General features: G+C 35.1%; 1 protein-coding gene across 1 annotated transcript in view; it reads right to left on the bottom strand.

Moving 5' to 3' along the window:
* The window catches only part of LOC145664219 (uncharacterized), a 284471-nt gene that overhangs the window by 13838 nt on the left and 249030 nt on the right, over positions 1–21603 (bottom strand). The window contains exons 10-13 of the mRNA XM_081730676.1: positions 18444–18619; positions 15003–15221; positions 6039–6296; positions 2611–2693 (exon numbers count right to left, since the gene is read on the bottom strand). Of these exons, the coding sequence (XP_081586802.1) occupies positions 2611–2693; positions 6039–6296; positions 15003–15221; positions 18444–18619 (736 nt within the window). The remainder of the gene's footprint in view (positions 1–2610; positions 2694–6038; positions 6297–15002; positions 15222–18443; positions 18620–21603) is intronic.

Here is a 21603-nt window from a genome sequence, read left to right as displayed (position 1 = left end):
AAAGTGTTCTTGACATTCTACCTCATCCTTAGGGATGCTCACGAGACGAGTCGAGACAGGATTTTCCTGACAAAATTCGAGTAGAGACACAGCTCTTCCAATAGAGAAATATACATTTTTCGAGTCGAGACATCACTTTTACAGCACATTTTCGAGACGACACAGCCACAAATCTTGTCTCGTGCGCATCCCTACTCATCCTGTCTATAGTCCCGATCTTGCGCCCTGCGACTTTTGGATCTTCCTCAAAATTAACGATCACTCTAAAGGTCAATGCTACAGTTGTGATGCAGAGGTGGAAGCAGCAGTTCAGCAATAGTGTCACCAGCAGCCACTACAATTCTTCTCCGACGGGCATGAATAATCTTGTTTCGAGTTGGTGCAAATGTGTTGCCCGTAATGGAGATTAGTTGAAAAATGATGCTACCATTTGTAGCTGACATTGCAAGCTTTGCACTAATACCTGTATCGGTGATATCTGGCAAACACAAATAAATGTATCACCTTGGAGTCATTACTTCCTGTATCACCCTTGTACAACAGATGAAGTGCAAACTTAATGAATAAAGTAATTCAGAAGTGCAGGAATCATTCTTTCAAAATTGTTTTAACCTGTCCTGTGGCAGTTTCAACATCGGCCACTTGAATTTAACTGATTTTTTTTTTTTTTTTTTTTTTTTTTTGTGAATATTGTCACCCAGAACAAAAAAGAAAGAAAGCATTTTTCTTTTATTACGTATTTGTTTTTCCTTTCTGAACGTTGATATTTTTAAATAAACACGAATTAACCGAAGCAGCAAGTTATGGTATGTTCCCAATTACATGAACAGTTTCCAGTGTAATAAAGATACTTTAAACATAAAATGAGACAATAACCCATTTTTCAAGGAAGCACTTATTGATCGCCAGATTAGGAATGGTGAAGTATGAATTTCCGTCGTAGATTGATAAACAATATTGCTTCTATTTTATTTTAACTCATTCAAATTATGCCTGTTTTACTAAGAAGCTTTTAGATAAAACCTTTATTATTATTATATGATATAAATCAAAACATTTATAGTTTTCTCTTATAGGAGACACTTTGCGAACCTTTCACAATTGAACTAAAGAAGTTACTTGTGATTTGACCTGGCCTTTGATTAAGGGAGATAAAGGATATTTAAATTCTTCTGCAATATGTGAAAATAATCCTAGAGATGGCAATGTCACGTTTAAATGAAATCGGTTGTATTACATTCTGTTAACATACAACAAAACTGTTGGCAAATAGAAGATTAGGTAGAACTTCCCATATAGGTAACGGACACATCAATAATGAAAATAAACCATCCATTATTCTATCACCAATCATCTGGATTATTTAAGGTTGGTTTAAAGGGACAAGTTTTGCCGATAGATGGCACTACAGTCGTCGTATCTCTCCCATGTATTTTTTATCTTTCACGAAAATTCACGATTTCTCTTATAAATTTCAACTTGCAGACTTCAAATTTTTAGAAAATGAACTTCATAATCTATCGAAGGCAATAATCCGTGCCGAATTTTATTTTAGTATTTTCCTCATTGTTGAAATGGCTTGATTGTTTTAATGAATATCCAAATCTTTAACAATAAAACTTTCAACAATGAAGAAAATTCTAAATAAAAAATCGGCACGGATTTACACCCCCCACCGGCACGGATTTACACCCGGCACGGATCGGCACCCTTTAATAGGTTATGAAGTTCCTTCTCTAAAAATTTGAAGTCTCTAGGTTGAAATTTATAAAAGAAATTGTAAATTTTCGTGAAAGGTAAAAAAATATATGGGAGAGATAGGAAGACTGTAGTGACATCTATCAGCAAAACTTGTCCCTTTTTAACTTCCTAAAACAGATATCAGATAATTTATTTTCTTATTATTTTGACCATTCGTAACATAAAACCTGCATTTCTGTACATAGGCGCCGACTTGAAGAAAATATTTGGAGGGGGGGGACAAAACAATGAATAAATATATCATCATATTCAGCCGTTTTCTATCAACTGTTTGATGAAGGCCCTCTTCCCCCCAGTTCTCGGTAAGCTGCATCCACTCCGCTGTATCCAAATTCACGACTTAATGCAAATTTGCCTTAAGGCTTTAAAACAAATTCAAGTTCAACATTTGAGAACTAAACTGCAAGTTTGCGCTCACACTGATCTTCACTTGTCACATCATTGCTGCCAGAGTGTTGGTTGAAGCTTCAGTGCTCCATTAAACACAGTTTTGAAAATGGCGTTTTCTATCGAATAAAAAGCTCTTCCTATATTGAATTAAAAGCACGACCAAGTTTACGACAGAAATTCTTGCTCCTCTTTGTTAATTCTTCCTCGACTGTATTATATTGGAGGCGCGAGGACCCCACGTATAAATATTGGGGGAGCCAAAAGCGTCTTCCCCCCCAAAGTCGGCTCCTATGTTTCTGTATATATTTAGAACTTTTAAAAATCTAACAAAAAAAACTCTCATAGAAAAAACAGTTATTATTTTTCAAGTAAACTGTTGGCAATACCCTAAATTGCTTCTCATTGAATTCTTTCAGACTTTTCATCAAAACAGAATTTATGAAATGAACTGTTAATTACCATGAATTCAGATTTATGATGGTATCTTCAGCATTATGAAGACGATAAGGTATAGGCGGTCCGACAGATTCAGCTAACCCATTCTGCAAGACAAACAAAAATAAATTAATACATTTTTTAAAAAAATATATATACCTCTAAAAAACGAAAAAATACTCTTTAGATAGCATACATTAACAATAATGTGGATAGTTCATAAGAGCTGCTAAGGCAAGATCCCAATAGGATTGGCTAAGACACAAGACATTACGAGATCAAATCAAGACAAAGCTCTTTCAATAGACACACTTTCCGAGACGAAATACCACTTCCAGGACACCTGTTCGAAATCAGTCTCAACTTGTCTCTCGTAGGTGATCCAAGTTCCCAGATTGACAATAAGTCCATAACAACTTTGATTTTTAAAAAAAGCAATTCTCATTACCTTCTTCATGATTTATTTACTTATTCTCGTGAGTCGTAATACGAGGTGCGTTTGGACAGTAACCTGCGACTGGTCACTGTGCGTGAAGTAGTGGAGGCAACGCTACCATCTTTGCACAGACGTGCGTGGTAGATCAATCTGCATCTAGCCGTGATAGAATGAAGGTTGGTTGATCACTAGTTCCACCTTTGTAGTGTCTCAAAATGTATGCTAAAATAAAAACCCTGCCAAGTGCGAGGTGCAAGCTGTTATACGTTTCTTACGGCAAAACAATATTCGGCAGCAGCTACTCATCGGGAACTTTGTGCAGTATATGTAACAAGTGTGATGAGTGAAGGAGTTGTTCGTGAATGGATTCGTTCATTTAAAAGTGGACGAACAAACATTCATGACGAAGAGAGGAGTGGCAGGCTATCAGTGATCATTGATGAACTCCTTCAGAAAATTTACAGAAAAGTTCGTGAAAATCGACGTTTCACAATCTCGAAGCTTTCCGATGAATTTCCACAAATTTCCAGGACTATGTTCGCAGCCTGGAAATTCAAAGGCTGGCTCAAGGCACAGGCAGGAGATTTTTATGCTCGTGGAATTTCTAAACTAATGCAGAGATATGAAAGTGCTTGAATGCTTATGGAAAATATGTTGCAAAATAGAGCAAATAAGTAGTTTTCAGATGTATATAATAAATTCTTATTTACTTTGGTGTTTTTTTTTTTTTTTTAATCAATTGGATATTACTTTCCGAACGACTCTCGTAAATTAAGGGTAATATACCTCACTGACAAGGTAAGTGAAGATCATGCGGTTGGATATATTAGTTTATTTAGTTCTTTAATGCTTCATACCGGTACATACATCTTACTAAAAAAGCCACATACATAAACAGCAAATAAAAGACCTTTTATTCCTCAATTGCGGGTTTCGAGAATTTTTATAAGAACATATGAATTTTTATAAGAAAGTGAAATCTTAAAATCATTGGTGCTCTTTAGCCCATTCCTTCATGACCTATGATGTGTCCCCTAAATTCTCTTTATATATCAGATTCCTTGCTTTGAAAATGCTTTGAAACTTACTCAATCCTTCTGAACTCCAATGCTTAACCAGACTACGTTGAATATTGCACTGCTTTACATTTTGTACATAATACACTTCCTATATTAGTTACTTAGAGGTAAATGTGGTATTATGAGTTCCTATAATATCTTTATACATACCGTTTTCAACCTGGTGGTACCGACTGAAATTGCTAGTTTAGTAATGCCTTTTGTCACCAGTAAACGTATTGTTTTGATTTTCGCCGTGTGAAAAACTTTGAAAGGTTAGTGTTTTGCTTTCAATTACAGTAATTATTCATTTAGTCCTTGTATATTATTACGGTGGATAAAGCATATTTAAAATATTGTTTCTGTGTACCGTAGATACTATGTAAGTTTGCAATTTACAAAGATTCGTTATGAGTGTTCCAATCCCAATATGGCGAGGGCTGTAATAGAGCCTTAAAGCAATGGCTGCTGAAAAAAAAAAGGAAAGAATTTACACTCAGCTGAAGGGAAAATGAAACTGAAGAATAAACAAGAAGGCTACCAACAGTCTACTAATAAAACAAATTTAAAAGATAGTAGAAGGCAGGCAGAAAAAGGGACCATCTTGAAGTTTCAGGTAGGAAATCATGTGAATCAGATGTTGGTTCTGGAAAATTTGTCTTGGAAACACCAATACGAGTGTAAATGTCCGGTAATGAAGTAATTTTTCTGTCCTATACAGGTCTATTTTCGACGGATAACCAAGTAGAGCTGTGGATGTAATGTGTTATCTATGAAACGTGGGTACAAAACGACTGCGCTGAATAGGAGAAGGATATTTACGTTTATATCTTTGCAAATGGACATTACACAGGAAATCTCATAAAACTTCTTAAATAGTTTCGCATTGAGCCTTTCAATTTATTTTTAATGGCCGCTTCCATTGGATCTATAATTATGTTTTCAGTGGTCTTGTTATATATAAAGGAAGTTTTTCACATCACAATATCTTTCTCTTTTAGGTTTTATAATGAATAAACAGTAGTTTTATAAAATATTGTAATTAAAATTTTCACAAAAATTAAACGAAACACTTAACAACTCAATTTTTAAAATATAAAAATTAAAACGAGGGCTAATAATATCACTTTTACCTCTATTGATTGTAAGTAATTATCTCTCAACACTTCTAAAATTTGAATGACGCACTGTGCGTTAAACATCCTTGAAAAGATTGAATTACTGAAACAATATTCAGTCAATTGAAATGGAAATATTTCACGTAAGAATCCACTGTACTGTACATATCTCAGAGTCGTGAGCCATTTCTTACTGGATACTCTGTGATGTCACAGTTTTCTGCTTGCATTCTCAGTAAATCATACAGAGAGAAAAAGGAGAAAACAATAAACGTAGCAATAATAGAACACAATGGTAACCAACCAAACAAGATGTGGCCGATGGTTTTGAAGATACACTTCTCATGGATTCATGACCAATTGAACACTGACAACACTTATTTTATTCCATTTAACCTTTTTATTAACTTCCCTTTAGCATTCGGCCTGTTGTCTTTCTCCAACCTCTGATCACAAAGGCTCGCTCCTATGTCATAAATCGGTCAGATGGAAATGACTGTTGTAAACAGTAAAACGCCTGTTTATCAACCGAATGATTCGGGTTGGGCTGAATTTATTCTTGGTTACAATGCAGCTCACGGGCTCGTCCACTCTCTGAAAAGGCTGCCGAAGCGAGGTACTGACTCCACAGCCTCCGATATATACAGAGTTCTCGAAAAATGTGGAACCTTAATTTCACCCATCTATAACCTTACAGTGAGTTAGGGCGAATAAGTTATCTTGCTTCACACTTACTATTCATATGTTTAAATAAGTACATGATTTATTTCTAGTTTTATAATCAAATAAAGATTAATTAAAATAATCAAATAGTACAAACATATGATTATATCCACTTACTTTCCACGTCGAACCAGGATGAGAGAATTTAAAATAGAAGGATTTTCCTAATTGAATGATGTCTCCATCAGATAAAAGAGTAGGATACAAGACTTTATTGCCATGAAGAAAACACGGAGCTCCCTCATTTGGTTGCATCACTATTTCATCATGTACCGCACAAAAAACACAGTGCAACTCGAAAATGTCTTCCCCTGGTAAAATAATGTCTGCTGGTTCACTGCTGACACAATTCCCCACAGTAGTTGGGCGATCTTTCTGTAAACAAAAGACATAAGCCACTAATAATCAAATTATATACTATTTGTCCCATTTCTTTCTTGCATTGAAAGTAGACTATCTATGTTGAGAACCATGGATGTTTCATACATGAGACACAAAATTACGCATAAACTGTAGAAACAGTTTTTTTTTTTTTTCAAAAAAAAAGGATGATTCTTCCTTTCAAATTTTGGACACAAATACGCTATCTAGTGAAGAGATATACAAATATTTAGACTACTCAATATCTTAATCTTTCGAAACGAAAACCTGTAAAACTAGTAACTATTATTGCAAGAGGTAATACACGTATTTTAGCATTTTCAGACTAAAATTTTTAAAACTAATAACTGTTATTGAAAAAGTTAGAATGTTAATATTTCAAGATTAAAACTTGTAAAACTATTATTGAAACTGTAAAACTGCAATTACGGAAGTTTTTGTTCAATAAAAACTAAGTTATTAATTTACATGTATTCCGCAAAGGTACTCTTGTTCGCATCATTTAATTAAACATAATGTTCTACAGTAATTATATAGAAATAATTCTGCCAAATCTAGCAAAAACTATTCTTAAATACGTTTCAATGAAATAAACTCAACTCTTCATGTTTGTTGTGCAATGATTTCTATTTCGACACCTCTGGCTCAAAATATGACAAGGAATACAACAGGGAAATGTATGATTGTGGTGAGCATTTTGCCGCTACTGGTAGAATTCAAAAGTTGACACATTCGAAACTTTAAGTACATTACAATCCTTACTTAACTTTTTCGTCTAAAAGTTGCATCCTTTAATACTGTCCACCAACATTAAGTTCCAAGATTTCTTCCTTTCCTCATTTTTTTCTTCGAACGTATCTTACAACACCTTCAGAATACAATTTCTGCTCGTGTTTTAAGTTTCTAGTCCTTCCTCTTTTTACAGTAAACTTCATCCAAATATTATTCTCTACTTTTTCAAATATTTATTTGTTCTTTCTGGAAAATCAAACGTATCCAGCTTAAGATTTGTTGCGATATTATTTATTTGTTACTTATTTGAAAAAAAAAATGGAGACTCTTTACTTCCTGACCTTCCTCAACAATCTTCTTGGTTTTTAACCTTCAAGATGTTGACGTAGTACCGAATACCTGTTGCCTGGCTATTGATTAACAGACGTTGACCTCTAGAGTAAGAATACCTCGTGAGTAAATCACTTACCAGTCCTTAGGTATATTCAATGATAAATCTTGACCTTAGTTTGACAAGGTTCGTTCTAACTGACATTTTTGTCATAATTGAGTTATATACAGTACGTAACGCTAGAAATTGAGCTTTATTCAAATATACTGTATAACTCTTATTATTGTAACTTGAAAAATAGACGGTCTGCTAATTTGACAAGGTTCTAACTGCTTCTTACTCTAATATAGTATTCAGTTTGACAAGGTTCTAACTGCAGCTTGAGAAGTTGCAAGCTATAGAAGTAAACCTTTTTAAAAAATAATAATAATTTACGCGCGTACTCTTTCTGTGTTACTTGTCTAACATTAAAGAGATAATTAAAATGTAAAATTTATTCTTTTAACTGACCTTGAGAAATAAATAATGATATTTTTCTTCCACTATTTGTTTTGGCACACCAATTATGAGCACACAATTTTGTTCCACTTCCTGGACCGTGCTATATAAAAATAACTAAATTGACAAATCGTAGATGTTAAACCAGATTGACGAAAGTTTAATATAAAATTATTTGTAGCAAGGTTCTAAACTCTGCAAGGTACATGTGAGGATTTACTGCCATATAGGCTATATTGATGTAAAAAATATACAAAATTTCAAACTTGGTCTTCGTAATTCAATGTGTGTTCAGGACAATAAAGAGAAATCAAGCGAAAATAGAGACAAGACTAAAATTCCAAAAACAAAGAAAGCTAAATCTCGTTGCAAGTATTCTTTTCATTACTTCTTCAATGTTAAAGGAGAAAAGGTTCAAGTGTGCAAAATATTTTATTTCTCGACCCTCGACATATCGGAAAAACCTATGTATACTGCACAAAAAAAATATATATATATATTAATGCAAACACACCTACTGTAGATCAAAGAGGAAAAAGCAGTAATAGTCGTCGGAAGCCAAAGTGTGAAGCAGATTTTGCAACGGAACACATAAAATCTTTCCCAACAGTGGAATCAAACTACTGCCGAGCTGATACTAGTAGATTCTGCTTAGGAAGTCATCTGAACATTGCAAAAATATATGATCTCTACATTGGAAAATACCAGAATGAAAATAAAACACCAATTAAGAAACCAATGTACTACCGAATGCTTGGAACGGAGTTTAACTTAGGTTTGCATTTGCCAAAAAGCGACAGATGCGATGTGTGCAAGGCGTATAAGGTGGCGAAAGAGACTGAAACCTTAAGTGGTGAGCAAAAGGACAACTATGAGATGCATAATTTGTGCAAGGCCCAAATGAAAGAACACAGAAAAAGGGAAAAAGAAAACAAAGATCTTCCAGTTATTGCCTTCGATTTGCATGTTCCCACGCAGCTATTGGTAGCTTATTTTATAAGAGAAAGTTAAATGTTTACAACTTGACCGTGTACTTTACTCTAACAAATATGTGCATTATGCTATCTGGAACGAAACAATGCAGGACGCGCAGGGAATGACATTACGAGTGCTTTCAGGAGAATATTGGACGCAATGCTCGAAGAAAATGAGATCACGGAACTGATTACTTGGTTAGAATTCCTGTGCACCACAAAACCGTAATTCCCATATATCATATGCAGTTTTGGACTTTTTATGAGAAAATCCGAACATCAATGAAATACTCTCTTCCAGGACATTCCTGTGTTCAGGAAGTAGATTGTGTACACAGTACGATTGAAAAATCAATGAACAAGAGAGACTTTTACTCTCCATTGGGTTTCGTAAGAATATTGAAGAGTACAGACTGTAACATCTCATACCGTGTAATTCAGATGAGACCGAGTACTTTAAAGACTTTGGGACGACGGTAAAACTTCAAAATTACAAAACCATTCCATTCAATTGAAGTAGCTAACTTGATGTTTACTTAAGAATTCACTACCGTATTGTTCAAATCAAGGCAGGCCCGAATTTAGGTAAGTGCTATTCTGTGCTCGAGCACAGGGCGGCAGAATTTACTGAGCGGTAAAATTTTGGATTTCTGTTTAAGATTCACAATCAATTAATATTTAAAAATCCCACGCAAGCGCGAGAAAATGTATGTTCAATTCGCTCTAATTACAGTACTTAGTAATTAGCTAGCTTATCTGATTATTTGTAAAATGTCATCCTCTCCCACCCCCACCCCAAGGGGTGAGAATGAACTTGAACATCATGAAAATTGACACCATTAAACTCAGCGACCCCTCGAAAACTATGAATTCAACACTAATATCTGTCGGTTTCCATTACTTTTGAAATCTTACCCCGCCCTGGGAAGTGAAGTATGACCTTGAAGTTGAATTGGATTAAAACTGTTACTATACATCACTGCGACCCCAAAAACTGAGAATTCAACTCTAATATAGGTCATTTTCGGGGGAGTGGCAAATGTTGTGCGGAGGTGGCAAATTATTTAGAGCACAGGGCCGCACAATTTATAAATACGTGCCTGAATCAAGTTATGGCAGTTACGAGACTGTTAATGCAACAAACATCGAATTTCTAGAAACTTGAAGACAACAGGCTAAATGTTCAGTAGTGGTTATGTTTTAGTAGTAGTTTGAGTGTTTTTGACATCAAATCAAAACAACAAAAGCATGTGTGAGGTTTTCAGAATTAGTGAAAAAAAAAAACATTAAAGAATCCCTTCTATTCATACCCCTGGAAGACAGGGAGTATTATACTGCACTGTTAAACTTGTAACTAGTATTCGACACATATTTCATGTAATTAAAATATGAATAGTTAATCTATTCAATTGCAGTTACAGCCTTATCGTCCTAAATCTCGTCTGTTTTCTTACTTTTTTTTCGTTATTTTGGTTTGACAAGGTTCTAAGTGCAGTTAGAACCTTGTGCCTCTGAAAATGATCGTTTCAGTAAGACAAGATTCTAACTGCATTTTACTGTGTGTCCAAAACAAACAAACAAACAAACAAAAGTAAAGCCCCATTTCCAACATCAATTATTTAAAGGTAAACCTTGTAGGGAGTTTATCATTGTGTAAAAACATCATAACGATTAGTTTATAAATAAAACAACTATAGCCTAATAAAACTTTAAACGCGTTTATCTCAAAATATAGTCACGTGCAGTTAGAACCTTGTCAAACCAAGGCCACAAAATGCTTTAATATGGTTCATTTTTTTTACTACAATTGTTATGTGTTGAAGATAGGATTTAGTTAAAAATTCCTAACATCTCTGGTATAATAAAACAATGTATAATTTGTTTGGAAAATATAAGTTACTGCTATGTAAAAATATTCTTCGTAAATGTGAAATTCAACCAAATAATATCGAAGTAGTTTAATATGTATTCGGGACATGTATAAGGGGATCAGCGAATTTAAGAAAGGCTATCAACCTCGTGCTTATATATTAAAGAAATCTGACGGAACAGTTCTCACTGATACGGATAGCCTCTTAAATAGATGGAAAGATTTCTTTGACGATTTGCTGAACACGCAGCCAAAAACTAATGTGCGTGGAGAAAAGGAGATACACACCGCAGAACCGTATACTCCAGAACCCAATCGAATAGAAGTGGAAGCCGCTATAAAGAAATTAAAGAAACACAAATCTCCGGGTGTAGATGAAATTCCGGCTGAGTTAATTTTAGCTGGAGGCGAAAAATTGTGGAACAAGATACACGAACTCATTATCCTTATCTGGAACAAGGAAGAATTGCCACAAGAGTGGAAAGAATCAATCATTGTTCCAATTCACAAGAAAGGCGACAAAACTGACTGTAATAATTATCGAGGCATTTCTCTTCTGTCAACATCCTATAAAATCCTTTCAAATATTCTGTTAGCAAGATTGACCCCATACGCAGATGAAATTATTGGAGATTATCAGTGCGGATTTAGACGAAATCGATCAACTATCGACCAAATATTTACCATTCGCCAAATACTCGAAAAGAAGTGGGAATACAATACCCCGGTACATCAACTATTTATTGATTTTAGAAAGGCTTACGACTCGGTTAGGAGAGAAACATTATACAACGTTCTTGCAGAGCTTGGAATACCGAGAAAGCTAATTAGATTAATTAAGATATGTTTAAGTGAATCCCAAAGTAAAGTCCGGGTAGGAAAATTTTTGTCCACGAGCTTCCACGTCGAAAATGGCCTGAAACAAGGAGATGCGTTGTCGCCATTATTATTTAACTTTGTGCTGGAATACGCCATAAGGAAAATCAAAGATAGCAACCAGGGCCTAGAGTTGAACGGCATTCACCAGGTTATGGCATATGCTGATGATGTAAATTTAATAGGGGATGATAGGAGAACAGTAGAAATAAATGCAGAGATATTATTAAACGCTTGCAGGGACATGGGTTTAGAAGTAAATGCAGAGAAAACTAAATACATGGAAGTGCGTCGGGACCGTAATACGGCAAATTGTGGAGGCGTTAAAATATTAAATAATACTTTTGATAAAGTGGATACTTTCAAATATTTAGGATCAATATTAACAGACGAAAATCATATTCACGAAGAAATTAAATGTCGACTAATAGCAGGGAATTCGTGTTACTATTCGGTTCAAAATCTCTTGTCGTCGCGAATTCTGTCGAGGAATTTGAAGCTTAAAATATATAAAACGATAATCATGCCTGTTGTTCTGTATGGTTGCGAAACATGGTCGCTTACTCTGAGGGAAGAACATAGACTGAAAGTATTTGAGAACAGGATCCTGAGAAGAATATTCGGACCCAAGAGGAACGAGAATGGGGAATGGCGGAAGCTTCATAACGAGGAACTACATAGTTTATACGGTTTACCCAACATTGTTAGGATCGTCAAGTCTAGGAGGCTTAGGTGGGCAGGTCATGTAGCTAGAATGGAAGAAAGTAGAAACGCTTTCAAAGTTTTGACTGGTAGACCCATAGGAAAACGACCATTAGGAAGACCTAGGCGCAGATGGGAGGATAATATTAAGATGGATCTCGCAGAGATAGGAATACAAAGTAGAAACTGGATCCAATTAGCTAAGGATAGAAGTAAGTGGAGAGCTTTTGTGAACGCGGCACTGAACCTCCGGGTTCCATAGGCCATAGAGTTAGTTAGTTAGTTAGTTTAATATGGACATTTTGACTTTTCGAGGATATGAATGTAATAAATAATGTGGTAATTTCAGGACTCTTGATATGTAGAAAACTATTATTATTATTTCCTTTTTTTCCTTTTGAAGTTTGATAATTAAAAAAAAAATGACAATGGTTTGTTTTATAATTATGTACTGAATAATTTATACATTTCTGCCATACTTTAATTTGGAAATTCGGAGAAATCAAATTGTGCATGCCTAGAAATCAGTATGCCCGTAAGGCTATTAGCTTTGTTTCGTTATTTTTGATTTTCTTTTATTTTAAAAAAAACTTTGTCACTTATTTCTTTTAAATTCATCTTTTGTTAGACTATTCAGTCATCCAAAAACACCTTAAAATAAGTCCGGTGCATCTTTCTCTTTATTTTTGACAAAAAAATAGATGCAACAGGCTTTTCTTAATTGTAGTTAAAATGATTAGTTTCATATTTCATTTTTTTATTTTGTTTTACTGTATGATTTTACAAATATTAATATTTTGCAGCGCAAGATTCTAAGTCATCAACATACCTCGAGATTTGAGGTTTTATTTATTTCAGCTCAAGTAAGCTTAACTTTTTCTTTTAAACTACACTTTTACAAGAGAATTAGTATTTTTAAAAAGATGTTTTGACATATCTTCGTTAACGTATTACTTTTCAATTAAGTTACAAAATTACTGTTTATGTATGAATGGAAATTAACTAGTTTCCTATTATATGAAATACAAGAGAGAATGTTTTAATTTACTACTTAAAAAATGTCAAGGATATTTCAGAAACAAATATTAGAGAACATTTTTGGAAGGAGGAAATTCCAGCAAAATCTATAGTGAAATCAAGCCCATGAGATTGCTATTTGAAAGCAAATCCTGCAAATAATATATTTGAGCAAACAATATAATTTATTAAATTTTTACAACGAATTCATTCATTGTTCTTCGTCAGTTGTTATGGACAAATGTGATAAAAAGAAGAAATTACTTTGTATTAGCAGTTCCCAAGAAGAAAGCAAATAAGTTCATGAAGCACAGTTGCCAATACATAATGAAATTACTTTCTGGTTTTGAGAAATCAAATTATAATGAATTACTGTTCAAAGGAATGCTTATTTTAATACAAATTTAATAATAATGTGGTACAAAGGAGATATGGAAATTATTAATATTACGTAATTAATCTTTCATTATTTTACTCAGGGTTGTCCTATTTATTGAACTATAAAGAAGGACATGTTACAAAACGCTTAAAAATAGATTTCTCATAAAATACACACCCCATTTCTCATTATATTCTTACTCATACTTTATCTAAGTCTGTTTGTTTTAATTGTTCTAATTTGAGCTGCTCTTTCATTTCCAATCATAATTTTTACAACATATTATTATTTGTAATTTACTATATAACTTTTTTTGGGCACTTTGTTAAGAGATTTCTATACTCAGATATCAATTCTTCTCCAATTTCCTGAGATTAGTCAAAATGAATAGATGTCTGATTAAATGGAGTCGCATGGACTTTAGATTTCATTTTATAAACTACAAAATTATCTAGTATGTTATCATTACTAGTAAGTATAATATATAAACATGACTTTCGTACAGGAAAAGAGAAAATCTGAAGGTCTATGAGTACACGGTTTTATCCACTTATGTTAGCGGGAATTTCCCCCCAAAATTCGTGTATTCTGCATGCCAAAAAATTGAAGATATAGGTGCAATATGCAGTGGCGGATCTAGCCCGGGGGCCTAGCCCGGGGGCCTAGCCCCCCCAGTTTTTTGAATGACAAAAATAATTGAAGTTATTATTATATCGTTTTGAAAGTTTATAGTAAACTCGTGATATGCCTATCATAAGGTGGGTTCTGGCTGCCTCCCCCAATTTTTACCTTCTGGGTATTCATTATTATTTACACTGGTAGTATGTAAATAATAATGAATATAATCTCCTTCTTACGGCTTTAGATTCTCTCTCGAAATTGAGAAGACTGGATAAAAAACACTGTCAGTATCCAGCCCATTCTTTTATGTTGCAAAAGGTACACATACACAAAATTTCAAATCGATGAGATTAGTAAGGCTAGGTTTGAGCCCCAAGATTCATATTTTGCTCATGATTCAACTAGAGCATTAATCTCAAAATGGGTTACATTTTTTTTAACCTTATGTAATTTGGCCGGTTTCAATAGATCAAACAACAGTCAGGCTTTCTCCCAGAAAATTTTATCCGGGGGTGGGGAGCAGTATTGAAAGTAAGGGCTCCACTGGGACACTATTTGCTAAAGAACGTTTCCTGCACATATACCGTACATTAGCTCCAGAGGAGAGGGCGTAGCAAACTCCGGATGGACTCTCCAGAAGTATGCCTGAAAGAAACACTACAACTAGTTGGTTCCGTTGTGTATAGCATAAACAACTTACTGCCAAGACAAAAGATTGCGGTCCTGCGTAATGTGGAGCTGATCCAATAACAAAGAGCTCAGGACTATCATCAGCGTCCTCATTATTGGTACTAGCTTCTCTATTGTTACGCCATTTGCTGATCCAGTTCTGAGTCAGCTCTTTCGCTCGGGATTCATTTTCATTCAGTAAATCCAGCAAAACTGTTCCATTATGACCATAATTCGTAAGGGATCCATTCTGTAAAATAGAAAACAAGTGATGTAGTGTCATGTCAAATTGCTATCAACATAATTTTCCTTTCATTAAACTTAAAGAATTGAAAATATTATAGTCACAAAAAAAGTAAAACTTTCAGTGTATTGAAAATAAAGTTGGTAAATTCACTTCATTATACATTTATCAATATTTAACATTTATCACTCCATGACACAAATATAGATGTTGAAAGTAAATATGTAAAATGTTCTTTTATACGATAGTAAATAGCAATCTCTAGTAAATCCACAAGGAATATATGTTGTCAGCACACCCTTTGTCAAAGTTAACCTCTGTTGATTTAAAGAATTTAAATCGCCAGAACTGACTCTAGTCGATATAAAGTGTAGTTTCCTCTTTCAATGATGGAATGAGCCACGAATTTCGTGCTCATGACGCGGAAGACCCAGAGGCAGTCGGAACCATGGCCCACCACATCTAGAACCCGAACAGACTCATGGTCGGAGTGATCCTATCTGACCTACGACTCGATGTGACCCGGAAAAACTCATGGCTCGAACAGGCCCAGTCTAATTCGGATAACCCGGACAGACCAGATCTGATCCGGAGATGAAACGTCCTCATACACATAGGGAATATGTGTGAGACTACTAATGCAATTTTGACAAATATGATTCTCTCCTCTCTCATTCCTTGTTCACTAAATTTTCTTTCTCGCTTATTGTTTACGTCTGTGTGTATCAAACTGAAAGATAACTATAAAGTTTATCAGAGTACAAACATGCCATGATCACAGAAAAGATAAGCTATAGGTTTCTCTTATATGGAGGATCGTCAAAGTTTAATCGATATGTAAACCTTGTCATTTAGAATATACTAGGTCCGAGGAACACGTGACTGGGACGTGTTCCGTCGGATGAAATTTGACTGCTTTTTCATGATAGGTCCTTGCTAGTACGCTTATAGTGTGTCACTTATTTACACAGTTTGTAAGCATAATGACAGGAAAGTGGGACACAAACTTGAGAATATCAGAGAAAAACTTGGGTACAATTACGCAACGAAATCAAAATTTATGTATATTATAGATTTTCAAGAAGTTATATGAAAAGTTATTTATTATCGAAAATCATATATGTAATAAAAAGAAATTATTCAATGCAAATCAATTCCTTAAATTCAGATACTGGGAAGTTATTCAGAGATATTATTTCATAAGCTAACAAAGCCTGAAGTTCAGGTATGTCTTCAAGTATGACAGCATTTTTGTAAACAGGCAGGTTTTGAGATATTATTTTACAAAATGACACACAAAAACCACAACAGTCAGGATTGTAACTTTGTGAAGGTTTGTTACGGTTATCGAAAATGAGCTGACATATAGGTATACGTTGTCTATTTGAGTAACAGACGAATTTCATTTCAAGCGACAGTTAAGATTTTGCACATATCCACAGAACGTTTCTGGTCAATAACTCATGATCAGTTCTATATGCACAAGCTTATGAAAGTTGGTTTCACTACTTTGATCATGAGATTAAACAGCAATCATGCTAGTGTCGCCACTCAGGATTCTCAACATCAAAGAAATTTAAAGCACAGAGATTTGCAAGCAAGGTGCTTGCCTCAATATTCTGGGATAAGAATGGTGTTTTGTTATCAGACTACCTTCCAAAAAGACAAACCATAATATCAATTAATTCAGTCTTCTGGCTAAGTTAAAGAATGCTACTAAATAAAAACGCTGGAGAAAATTGAGACGATGTGTGTTGTTTCTGCAGGACAATGCTCTCATTCATAAAACTGGAAGAACAATGGATTTTATGAAGGACTTAGGGTTTCAGAACATTGACTACCCACTTTTCTCGCCAGTCCTTGCACCCTCTGATTACTATTTCTTCCCTAGATTTAAAAAAGCCCTGATAGAACAGAAATTTAACAGTGATAACTAGCTTATGGCAGCTGTATGACAGATTTTTTTTATCAGACTAGGGAAAATCATTCTTTTTGAGGGATTAGCAGGAGCAACGATGAGCCAAGTGTGATGACCTTCGGAGAGAATACGTTGAATAGCCTAAAATATTCGTGCCTATAGCTAAAATTCTTTTGAGTTGGGCCGAGAACTTATCAGCTCCTCGTACGTATGAGTTATAATTTTTACGATTCTTTAACGACTCGCTTAACGTATATTGTGTAGTATCCTTTCAGACCTGGCAATTCTTAATCTCCATCTGCGTACTAAATTTAAACTCGATAGGCTGAGTACTAAATTAAAGTTCAAGAGGCGAAGTTATATTCGTAATTCGTTGGGACGATTCTCATTGCAGCCGAACCAATCATGCTGTGATATAGTTATTAATGAAACATTTTCTTCTGAAATATAAAATTGTATAGCGATTTGGAAAAATTTTGCCCTAACAAAACTCATCCCAAAAGATAAACTACCCGTTGTGAACTTTTCATAAGAAATAATTTATTCCAATGCATTCAAGTGTATTATTCCCAAATACTAATTGTGAACGGAAATATATAAGACCTTATGCAAAGTCGTTCTGACGCGTGATTAGTGCCATACTAAAGAGTTCGACTGACATGTTTCCTGCAGTAGTCATGCCTTTGGTATGACGCTAATCATGCGTCAAAACGACCCTGCATAAAGCCCTTAGTGTCTTCGTGATGTTTTAAAATGTTACATCTTCTCTATCTACAACTGAATAAAGACTATTGTATTCAATACTGCCTCAGATAGATGTTCCTGATAAAAGATTTGTGTAACTGCAAATTTGAAACTAAATTTTAAAGTCTTCATATCGATAAGTAAACTTTCACATGTTGCGAAAACTTTTTCTATTGATCTAGTGGCTAGCGAGCGTACCTTTGATGCACGAAGTCCCGGGTTCAATTCCCGGTGGAAAAGCACTCAATGCATTGCAGTGGTTCGTATTCTACTTTAAACTGTAGGTCCACGTCTCATTTAGCCTCGATGCTGAAAAGGAACGTAACCTTCAACAAACAAATAAACAAAAACATGGCAAACAGTCTCAGTAGGATTTCTGAAAGTTTTTGACGTACACGTGCTGAAACATCACTTTTAAAAGCATCTGGTTAATTCCTTAGTGGTTTTAACGTTAACTTAGAAGCTAAAACAACAAAATAGCCACGTAACTACCGTATTAAACTCACGTTTCTTCAAAAAGTCAAAACTATAAATGTTTTAAGAATTATGTTTAATCGAATACTTACAATTTGTATTGATGCCAGCAAATTTCTTAATCGTGTTACCTCTTCACGAAGTTCTCGAATAATTTTGACATTTGGATCCTCGTTGATAACTGGCTGGTTCACAATGCATTTGGTCCTCTGAGCGTACCGTAGGGTGTTCAGAGTTTCGTTATAACAAAGACTAGAAGGCGAAATAGCTGAAACAACAAAGTATAAGATTACTAGTATAATAAGATACTATAATAAGATTATTATTATAATTACGAGGGTAAGTCAAAAATTACCCGCAATTTTGACATAACTCTTCTTACATTGTTCATACTGTTCTCTGCCCCCCTTTATTATACTCTTATGCTGTTGTGGTCATGTCATGAAAGTTTGATCCTAATTCCTCCATTTGTCTTTCGTTTTTGCAGATAGATCGTAGCCCTCCATTAGAAGTTTGCACAAAAGAGGAACAATAAGCAGTGATCAGGTTTTAGTGATTGGAAAGTATATCGGGAACCATGCAGGGGCGGACCAAGGGCCGGGCAACCCGGGCGACTGCCCGGGTAACCAGAGTCAGAGGGGCGCCAAAACGAGCCTCAAAAAGTAAATTTTATAATGTGTTTTCTACACTGAGAAAAAAAGGACTAGGATTTCCATGTGGATACATCGTATTTATGCGGGTGCGCTCCTTAAATAATGTAATTTCATGTATAAAAGTACAACAGGTGGGAACACCATGCCAAGTCTGGAGTTCGGCGTCTGGATTTCATGTTAAAAACATCTTTCCTCTCTTTCCTTCTCACAGAATGATATGACGTCTTATTACTCTCGTAAGGTAGGGAGTCACAGATTTAGAAAGAACCAAGAGGGGCAGTCGTAGGAAGGTGACGTAAGTTACCACCGTCAGAATGGGTATGGCTTTAATTCTAGATTTAAAATAGTGCTCCCACAATACCAAATTTTCGCTGGACGATGGTGTAGATCGTACTACGGATGAAACTACATTACTTAATGTGGTGACGCGCGTAACCTGGTAAAAGCAGCATTTACATGCCGACTGGATTATGCATTTTTCTCCGTGTACTAACTTTTTTGGTTTATATTCTTGTAAAGTAGCGGCAATTACATAATCTTTTTCCATTTCACCATAGAAGAAAAGAGTTTCATAGTACTAAGGGGGCTGCATCCACAAATGGAGAGATGGAATGTAGAATAAAGAGTGAAGGGGGAGTAAGTATTGTTTGTTTGTTTGCTTGAGTTTAGTGTTCCACGGTTATGGTTTAATGGCCAAAGGAGATGTGGATATTGATTATAGTGGAATTCGAACCACTTTTATCGTTCAACAGTAACCCACCGGGAATTGGACCCGGGACCACAGAAGGCAGGCATTCTAGCCACTAGACCAAGCGGGGGGGGGAGGAGTTGGTATTGTTTATAGCGGGCCATATTCTTTGTGAAGTTTTCCTAGGTAATGAATGTCTTCTTGAAAAGTAGGTTTAAAGTATTAAAAACACTATGATAAAATGTAAAATATAGGCTAGTATTAGGGGGGAAGGCGCCAAAAAGTCACTCTGCCCGGGTGAAAATTTGGCCTGGTCCACCCCTGCGACCATGACTAATTTCCGGACAATATGCCACTTCATCAATAGTCACCCGCCTTTCTAACAGAACTATGTCACCTGCACGCTCAATGTTATCGTTTTTGGTCGTAGATGATCGTTCGGCTCCTTCTTCGTGTGTAACATTTGTGCAACCATTTTTGAATTTTCCAATGCACTCGTAGACACTCGGTTGCGGCAAGACACTGTTCCCGTATTGTGCCGAAAGTCTTTGATGGATTGCGGACCCTGACACACCTTCCAATCACAAAAACCGAATCACTGCTCATTGTTCCTCTTTGGTGCAAATTTCCAATGGAATGGTCATGATCTATCTGCAACAAACAGAAAACAAATGAAGGAATTAGGATCAAACTTTCATAGCATGGTTACAATAGCGTAACAATAAAATAAACGAAGACAGAGGTCAGTATGAACAATGTAAGAAGAATTTTGTCAAAATTGCGGATAATTTTTGACTTACCCTCGTATAAGATTTATATTTTTTTTCGAATAATTACGAATAGAATTTTAAAAATTATATTTTCGTGGCAACCTACATTATATTTGCATAATGAAAGTAATTACAGCCACGCTACTGATATTTCTATTATCGTAAATCCCAATCAATCAAAAGAAATCTTCCGAACAATTTCTGTGAACAGTACTTCACAGTAAATAACTCTACACTAAAGATAATTTTCATTGCAGACCAACAACAATCACACGAAACATGTAATAAAACGATTGATATTTTGAGAGCTGAAGTGAACTATCTCATTTTTGCATCTAAGAAATCGGAGGTTAATGTTTGCCTCTATTTTAATCATCATCTTTCCTTTTGGTTCAAATTTACATGCTACTTCTGACGCGTTCATTGAAAATGTTCTTGGAGATATGAACCTTTTACAGACGATAAGACACGTTAGAACACAGCAAGATTGCAATGCAGGAATCTTGACTTTATTCGCTAGTACAGAAGACTTGCTCCAGCTCTCAACTGTTCATTTGTTTGCCCAAGGGCTTCCAACCTGGGGAGTGCCCCCAAGGGGCCTAAAGAGCGAAAAAGGGGGTAGCAAGCTACTGACAGAAACAGACTAGGTCTACAATCTAATTTCAATTACGAATGTTGTAACAAAGAGGAGTTAAACACCTTGTAAACACAAACTATTAAGTAAGAACTATGGTTCCATTAAGAATAACACAGGTAAAAGAAAGATACAAAATGGTACCGCAGAAATCTGGTTGGAAATAATTATAAATTGCTAAGTATTATTATTATTGAATATTTTATAATTTAATGCTACATCTAAATACGTAGCAAAACGGGACAGACCACCGAGTGACAAGAAAGGGAGGGCGTGAAATATGCAGGATTCACGAAGGTGGTGCTAGGTATACAAGGTTGAAAACTACCGGTTTTCTATTAAAACCGTACCAAAATATGAAATTCTACAATCAGCAATAATGATAATAGCGCTTAAGTGTGAGGCAAATGTAAAGACTATCGTCTCTCACTCCTGAACGCTGAATTGTGGATTCGTTTTTATTTATTATTTTCGCCCTTCAATTGATTTTTATATTTAAATGAAAGA

Source organism: Thermobia domestica, chromosome 11, assembly GCF_964235325.1.
Source record: "Thermobia domestica chromosome 11, izTheDome1.hap1.1, whole genome shotgun sequence".
NCBI lineage: Eukaryota > Metazoa > Arthropoda > Insecta > Zygentoma > Lepismatidae > Thermobia > Thermobia domestica.
Note: the sequence above shows the minus strand (reverse complement) of the source record. Positions and strands in the feature narration are given on the sequence as shown.